The 8,837-nt window shown below is 34.2% G+C and overlaps 2 protein-coding genes across 3 annotated transcripts in view; one reads left to right on the forward strand and one right to left on the reverse strand.

Moving 5' to 3' along the window:
• Positions 1-8,837, forward strand: part of LOC118753710 (rhophilin-2) — a 149,765-nt gene that overhangs the window by 62,143 nt on the left and 78,785 nt on the right. The gene's annotated exons all lie outside the window — the stretch shown is intronic.
• On the reverse strand, positions 6,119-7,017 carry LOC118733795 (putative odorant-binding protein A10). 2 transcript variants are annotated; one of them, XM_036463365.1, is made up of 2 exons: positions 6,582-7,017; positions 6,119-6,490 (listed from the first exon to the last, which is right to left on the reverse strand). In XM_036463365.1, the coding sequence occupies exons 1-2, from the start codon at positions 6,820-6,822 to the stop codon at positions 6,297-6,299; spliced, it is 435 nt and encodes a 144-aa protein (XP_036319258.1). In that variant the 5' UTR covers positions 6,823-7,017; the 3' UTR covers positions 6,119-6,296. The 2 variants fall into 2 exon arrangements, with proteins under 2 accessions (XP_036319258.1, XP_036319257.1); XM_036463364.1 differs by having other exon boundaries at positions 6,133-6,474; positions 6,582-6,995.

An 8,837-nucleotide genomic window follows, 5' to 3' on the forward strand; every position in this document is an offset into this window, starting at 1 on the left:
GTGCCAATCATTGAAGACAGCGGTTGGTTGTGTCTATAGCAAAATGTGAGCACTCTTTATATACATACATAAGTTTGTATGTAAATGTGTACAACTTTAGAATGTCTCAGACATGTATTAAGACAGTTATACTTAGCACTTTCCGCCGCTAGCTGACAAAAATACTTATGCAGTGAATATTTAATCAGAATTGAAAGGGCACTTAAAGGGTTTCTGTGCAAATAAAGGAAGGTAGGTGCTAGTTTGAGAAACAGAACTAAAAAATTTTATTTAAATGCTCGTATAGTATATATGTGTACATACATATGTATATATAGGTATATGTAAGTTGTGGTGAATATGCACACATATAAGAAGTATGTAATTTGAAACTGCGGGCAATATTAATCTGCCACGATTTAATGTGAATAAGGGAACGTAATTCCATGTATGACATAAAGTGCTTATGCTTATACAAATAATTAATCCATCTCCAAGTGGGCATTAACTTTGTAATATTGCATATGTTACGTAAAATTTTTCTATAAGGCTTATCTGCTTATTTGATGCCTTCGTGAATAGACATTGCCAATTGCTACCGGTTGGTAGAATTCGAAAATTGAATTGAAAATTTATTATTTATCGGTTTTACTTTTACATTATAACCATACATTTTTGAGTAAAATAGTTAGCTGTTAAGTATAAATTTTTTATTGTGATGTGTTTAAAATCAAATGCACAAAAAATACCCATTATAAGGAATTAATGCGATGTGACATATCACCAACTAGTATTCATTCTAAACAGACTGCACTACTCATATACATTTTCTGATTCTCTTACACTTTGTTCAGATAGCAAGCTAGTGAATTTAATTTTAAACTGAGTTGCTAATTTTTGAATAAACATTGTGAGTACGCTTCTCAATAAAAATTTTTGCTTTTTCTTGGTTTCGAAGTGGTGCAACACTGCTGGTAAACCCTTAAACAGGAAATAGCTTTGAAAGTAGAGAAATTCTTAAAAGCTGGAGAGAACTGTCGGAATTCGTACATTTGTAATTATTTTCTAGTCACTTAGTTATTAGATTCTAAAGGAATCACCCAAGATATTTTGATTGAAATTCTAACTAAACAATTTTATCATAACTATTGCAGCCTTTTCGTCTTAAGTTTTTTAATTTGAATTCTCTACTTTTATAGCGTGATAGCCGAATTCATCAATTATTAATTTTATTTTAGGTTTCAACTTTAATAATTGATTCTTTCTGGTTTTGCCAATAATTGAATTGAATATACGAACCAAATTGGAAACAAAAATCGTTTGCTTTCAGACTAATTAAAAAATGTTTGGAAAAGTTAAATGTAATCTTATTTATTTAAAACTTAAATTAATCTTTAAATGAAGATTATAGCAGAAGGTGATGTTGACCAGAATCAGATTGTTGACACTGCATTTACTTTTCATATGTATCAACCTTAAGGGATTACATTACGAATTGGACACAATTTTTGAATCAATTACGAAGAAATTTGAAAATTTTTCAATTGTAGGTTGAATGGATATTCTAAAAAACCTAAAATTTATCAAGCTTGCTATTTACTCCATTATGCGTGCTATCTGAACCGTGTATCGGATAACAGCGGTTGTCTGTAAAATTACAGTGTACTGGTACTATGCACTGAAAAAAAGTTCGATATAAAGGTTAAAGAACTATAAAAAGTATGCGCAAAGCATTTAGTCCAATGCTGTGGAGTTTCATCATTGTGTCTGCGAGTTAATTATTTTTAATTGAATTCTGGAAATTCTTGTAATTAGTGTATATTAGCTAATCAGAGAATATGAAATAAACAAGGGCAATGATGAGTCACGTTAAATTTTATATATTTATGTAAATGATTATTGTTTATTTGAACGCAAACTCTCAATAAAAAAAATTTAACCCAAATCACTAAAAAATAATACAGTCATTAATGCGATTATGGGTACTATATATGAAAATGTTGATATGGTGAAATGACTGATGACGTAAGCAGTTATAAAAGCATTACATTAAACTTTAATAACTTCCTGTGGAAATATATTAATTTTATTCTTCCGAGTGGAATGCGAGTGGACTCACATATCGATGGCTGAGTGGAACATCGACCTATCTCTGCAGCCAGTTCGAAAACGTCTTATCTCAGAAAAAATTTCAACAACGCCCTATTTCAGAATTTGGTTTAAGAGCGCCCTATCTCAGCTCATTTTTAATGTATATTCAGCTGAGATAGGGTGTTCTTCAACCAAATTCTGAGATACGGTATTTTTTAATAAAATTCTGTAATAGGGCGTTCTTCAATAAAATTGTAAAGTAGGGCCTTCTGAAAAATTTTTCTGAGATAGGGCATTTTCGAACTGGCTTCCGAGATGGGTCGATCTTCCTACTCAGCCATCGATATACTCTTATGACGATTCTATTCCAAAAGTTGTTTTTGCCTGTCATTGTCTATTATTATGCTTGCAAGTTATGGTCAATCTCTCATAAATCGTAGCTCGTTGTGGACAACCTCTTGTAAATCGTAACGCATAGCTAAACTCTGTGCAGCTTCGGAAAAATAAATCACAATGATATAGCGTTTATGTTTACCTTTAACTTTTAATGTTAAATATTCATAATAACTTAATTTTTGAAGGTATCTGAGGGGAAATATTCATATTCGATCAACAAATATCTTCACCCTTGGGCCAAAAGCATGAATGTGCAAATTTATCAGTCTTGAGTTATTGGGTTGACTTGGTTAACCTTTGGATGCTGTATGCTACACCAAAACCCAGAATACTACGCATACACGGAAACCACATATTTTACAATTTCAATAGCATAAATGTAGAGTTAAGTCTCTTAAAAAAAAACTTTCAAACTTGATTTCCCAAAATTTTAAGTTTTACACATTCATGTTTCTGGTATACGGACGGTTTTATGGTAATTCTATGAAAAAATTTATTTTCCCGTATAAAATATGTGGAAGAATTCACCTAAGGGTCTCCCTATTTTTGATATTCTTCAGTTTCAGTGGGAAAATCCCATAAATTTGATTTTCTTGTGTATTTTTGGACTAGCCTAATGTGTATATAAATATTGTTAAGATATTTAAAGAATATTTTTAGTAAAGACTTGGTTTAACTTTATCATTAATTTTCTACTCTAATTGACTACCCTAAAACTTAATTAATTCTGTTATAAACTTAATATCTTTTCAGGTAAGTGTTGCGTTTGGATTACAACATTTTTTGGTATTTACTGCTAGTTCAAATATTCTGCCGTGAGTAAAAACTATTAAATTTTAATTAAAAAAATAATACTTAACTTAATTTTGATTGCCATTTTATCACCAAATTTAACTTGAACTTTGGCTTAAAACAAATTGACCTGTGTACATACATATGTCTATCAAGGGGAAATAAAAGTTTTTTTTTTGTTTGGAAAGAATTTTGCGCCAATGTGAAACCATCGGCGTAGAACCTCAAAAATCCCACGGCTCATGAGCAAAGCCCTGACTATCACTGGTCTGCGTAAAATACTTTATAATTAAGCACAAATTAGAAAGCTGCCTGGCAATAACGTGAACCGTAGTTTCATTTTAAAGCTACCTTTAAGTGTAATTTTTTGGTATAAAAATTTTAGTACATAACCTCCGATTACTAAAACCAACTAAAATGGAGTTTTATTGATACTTTTTTTATTTATTACCTGATTTTAAGTTGCAAACTTGTTTTTCCACTTAGTCTAATGAATATTACCAAAAAAAGTTTGCCATACACCTTCGAATCCAAAGAATTTTTGCAAGACAATTTCGATTTTTTTTGCCAAACGTAGGGGTCGCCTTCTTAAATTTTTCGTTATATCCGCGACATTTACAATCAGGTCTTAAAGTATGATATATCGACGTTCTTGTGTCAAGGCGACAACTTTAGCCCCTTTTAGTACTTACCCACCAGATCTCAGTTCTCATCACCCTAACGTACCACCCTAACGTCAGTACAATAAAGGTTGCGAAAGATAATTAAATTTTTATTAAGGAAGCATTTCGATTATGCCTTTCCAAAATAATTCAGACTCAGGGGTATACGGTGAACTAATTTTTTATTTGCTTTTAAGGTGCGGCGGTCTAATGTACAAACATGCATATATGTATCATAGATTTGACATAATTTTTAAAGTAAAATTAGTTTCTCAATTAGTAAGTTAGTGTGCCAATAAATAGTTTACCAAATTAATTCAATTCATTAAAGTGCAATCAAACTTTCCACTTAGGAATTCCTAAGAAAAACAAAAAGTAAAAGATAATAAATAAAAAAGATCATAGCTTTAAGCTGCCGAAAATAATCAAAGTCAAAGCTTTATGCTCAATTTTGTAATGGTGTTAATTTAATGACCTCCAAATTGCTTACCAAACTCAATATACAATCAAATACGAGTTTTGTAAACTTCCATTCGAATTTTAATAAATGCACATGTAAAGCTATAGAAACTACAAAGTCGAAGAGTGGTCTATCAACAAAATACAAAAATCGTTGGTGACCGCAATAAAATATCAAAGGGCTCTTATCAAGACCATCAACAACAATGCTAAAAAATTATGTAAATAAAATCATAAATTTCTTGATATTTGTAATGAACAAATCTTTGTCTGTATGCGCAAGCAAATTTACAATGGAGCTCTGAACAGGCCAGCACATAACTGAAGATACGTATTAGAAGAAAGGCCAATAAGTAAGAAATACACAAAATTTTTGCGAAAAATATGTGCCCTGCAGCTACATATGTTCGCTGCAATTTCTAAGAAATAAAACCTGTAATTTTTTTTCTATAAGCACGCGGGATAGGAAATGCAAAAGCGTGTTGATTGAATTCAAAGTTAAAGAGTTTTTTGGAGTATGTAGCAGAGATGCTCTTCATCTTTTATGAAGCTCATCGCTCTAGTTTCTAAGGGGTTAGATTGCTGAAACCGATCGGTAAAATCTCGAGTCATTCCGTGCGTAGAATCGAATATCTTAGGTATTGCGTCTGTTTGGTCACCGGGTCCTAGTAGACGCACTTAGGACTGCCATGGAACTCACTTCATATTGGCACAACTTCGGTCTGGATAATGTAGCAGGTTACACGATAACTTATCCAGCATTAACTCCGACATATCCAACTTAAAAAAAAGACTTACATATGTCCTGGCTTTCGTTCAGCTTTCAAAGACGTCCATCTGTCTGAAATTCCCATTCTCTCCACCACGCAGTTTCCTGAATTATCACGTCGGCCTGGCACCCGCCAGGAAAATACTCACACGCCACTAAAAGAGAGGTCACGCATTGCGCAACTGGCTTTAAGCGCACTGTCCCTACTGGTAATGTGTTGTGCAGAAAGAGCTTATTGATGCCAGCTTAGCCACGTAGTGATGAATGTTATTAGGTATAAACTCGAAGCCTCCAAGGATATTAGAGTGTCGAGATCACGAATTAGTTAAGCACCGGTTGTAGCCTTTGCTCGTCTTAAAGCTTAAACGGACGGCAGCGTTGATCCGGACTAACTCGGACTTAATCCGGATCAACTGCAGTTAATTCCCGACTTGATCCGGATCAACGCTGCCGTCTGTTTATGCTTTTACCTACGACATCTACAGGTGCTAAAGTAATCATTACAACAAAATACTCTGTCGGAAAGCTCTTCTTTTAATTGAAGGAAGGGTCATGGGTATCTTCTACTTCTTACAAGGAGCGAGCCCCCCATTCATAGACGACTTGACTAAGTGTTGACTAACAGGTTCAAGTTCGAAATTCTGAGAAAAATTTTTATGTGGCTCACATCACATATTTAAACCGTCTATGAAGGATCTGTCTAAAGTAATTCCCATTGTACGAGTGCCTTCTGAAACTACCTTACTGAAAGGCTGATGTTGGGACTTTAAGATGTGCCACTTTGCCCTTAGGTTTCGAAATTTTGGTGTTGTGGAGGATTTACCTAGAACGATCTGGTAACGTAGAACCGGCACCATTGTGATATCTTTAGCATTACAGTCATGCAACATTTACCGTGCCTCACAAATTAACTCCTTTTAGGATTTTATTTTCTACTCACATTCGTCCAATATCGATGCGGTGATGAAAGTTGCTCAATTTTTATTAAAATACTATTGACATTTAATTGAATATTATACATTTTCTATTACAACGTTGTTGTGGAAAGTCCATTACTGTCCATGTCTGCGCCAAGTTGTCATAAAATGAAAATTTTTACTTAAGCCTTAGTTTCCGCTTCCGTAGTATTCTGCTTATCATCACCATTCTTAGCCTTCTCCGCTAAGTAAGCTAAGCGGTAGCTGCCTTGCGGATCGTAAATCTGCTCCAAGCGCGCCCAATCCTCCGGCCGATTGTCGATCAAGAAGTGCGTCACCTTCGCTGAGCCAGACTTCTGCTTCGGCGAGCATTTGACGCAATCGGTTGATATAGCGTCGGGGAGTATCTCTGAAATAGGAGAAACCTCAAGATATATGTAAATTTATTAAACCAAATACTTAATTCTCCTATGTACATATATATCTACTTATGCATGCATGTATGTAAGTACATACCCTTCAACATTTTTGAATCCGATGTGCAAGGACCAGTATTCTCCAAGCATTTGATGTAGTTACGCAGTAGACGCTCTTGACTCAGTACCTCATCCAGGTCGATGTTATCGAATCTGGTGTCATAAGTGGCCTGATTAGCGACCAACGGCGCACTGGTTGTGGCCGGTGGATGTGGTGCAGCACCGATGCCAGCAACATAGTATGCAATGTAGATGAGCACGAATGCGACAAGGAAGCGCATTTTTGTTTTATTTCGAAATGTACGTTTACCGGCTGACGGCTTTACTTATTTTGGTAGAACTGTTTGGTGCAGTCATTGCGGCTGTAGTTTTTATATTCAGCCTGCAGCTGTGGTATTTCGATTGCATTGCATGTTGGGCGAGCAATTTTCGAAAATTAAAAATAATCGCATAGAAAAATTGAAGCTAGATGAATTTAATGCAATTGTTTTTAGCGGAAGCCGTAAATATCCATTAGTTCTAACTGAAATAGAATTTATAAAATATACTTATGAAAGTAGCTTGACTCTGGAATTGCTAAATTATGATTACAATTGATTTGGCCATTTTCCCAATTGTAGATGCATGCTACTAAATGAATAATTGGAACGAAAAGGGTGACCCAAAAGTTTTTTATTAAATTATAAATTTTTTTATGACTTTAGCTTGGTTGAATTTTTGAGGTGTGATTGATCTCAAACACAGGATATCACTCAACACCGATGATGCGCATCGCCTTGCTCGCTGGCAAGGCTCTTTTACGCTTTCTATACATTTTGTAAAAATCATTTTGAGTAAAATCTCTGCCTGCCGCTCGCTGCTCTACCCGGTCCGAGAGAGTGAAGTTATTTACCATTGGTCACCAGTATCGCTTTTTTGGAGAGAAACCTCAGATCTGAGGACTCCCGTTTGCAATAACAGATTTTAGACGTTGCTATTTCGAAAACTACTTAGGAGTTGTTACTTATTTCGGTTTTTTTTAGTCCTAATCTTATTAAACATTCAGAAAAAAGTCATTATTTGAAAGCTTACAAATTTTCCCTACATAATCCGGAATAATAACGTCCCAATACATAGTATTGCTAAATTACGAAACACATAATCTTTAATTCGCTCTACTGAAAAATATGAAGTTTTGAGTTGTGTCGATATATCCATTAAAGCAGAAGTAATATATTCCCAAATACTCATATCCAGCTTGTGTTGGCCACGCTGGAGCGTACACCTTTAAACAGATGCTATCGAATGTGATATCTAATATTTAATTTTTTCATTCAAACATAGCCAAGTGTAGGTATATGTATGTGTATCTATATGTATGTATGTGCCAAATGCTAATTTAAAAAAAAGCAAATTTGCTTGCTCACGGCAAATCACAACCGTTTTACTTGTAGGTACACGGCACGAAATCTCATTAAGAAATATTTATGTCAAGTAATAAATTCAATTCGCACATAGGCAGTTGCTCGTGATATTTCAAGCAGTTTTCTTCCAATTCATATTTGCTGGGTAAAAGAAAAAAGAAACATCAAAAAACGCTACTATCGTGAAAACGTAGATTCCGAACGCAACCATTTTTAAATATCCTAAAAATAAAAAAAACTCGAATATGCAAAAAAAGCATAATACCGACAAGGTAATAAAATAACAAATATTCGTATAGTCACATGAAAGAAAATAAAAAAATTTTTAAATACATTTTACGTACGTAACTGTATTTGACTTATTTACATTCGCACTAGTTTGCTAATATGCGATTTTTTTACGCTGTCATTTATTTAGGTATGTACTTACATATGTTGGAGGCTGCTTATATTTGAAAATATACAACCAAACATAGATACAAGCATATACAAATATACTCATATAAAGTAGGTATGTGCATATAACACCGTCAACATAAATTTACTTACGAGTCTGGCAATTTGCAGTATTTAGGCCGCACGCACAACCGGTCTTAGCGTAAGTACTCGTACTTAGCTATGCTGTTGCACAGTGAAACAAAGTTTAAACTTGTGATATTTTCTTCATAAGTCGTCCATGCACCTTATAATCAAGACTTGCAACTGAACCAACCACATTTTTTTGGGATAGTCATTCGACAATAGTTATTGCCCACCTGAGGGGTCGACATTTTTGAGATCTAAGCGAAGGTTCCTTAGAATTTATGTGACATTCTCTCAGATAGATCTGACTTCCCTTTTGACAGTTCCCTAAATGGTTTCTCATTCTTTTTTCGTTTTATTTGAAATTTCAG

This window comes from Rhagoletis pomonella, unplaced genomic scaffold (genome assembly GCF_013731165.1).
Source record: "Rhagoletis pomonella isolate Grant_MI unplaced genomic scaffold, Rhpom_1.0 Rhpom_scaffold_00002, whole genome shotgun sequence".
Taxonomy (NCBI): Eukaryota; Metazoa; Arthropoda; class Insecta; order Diptera; family Tephritidae; genus Rhagoletis; species Rhagoletis pomonella.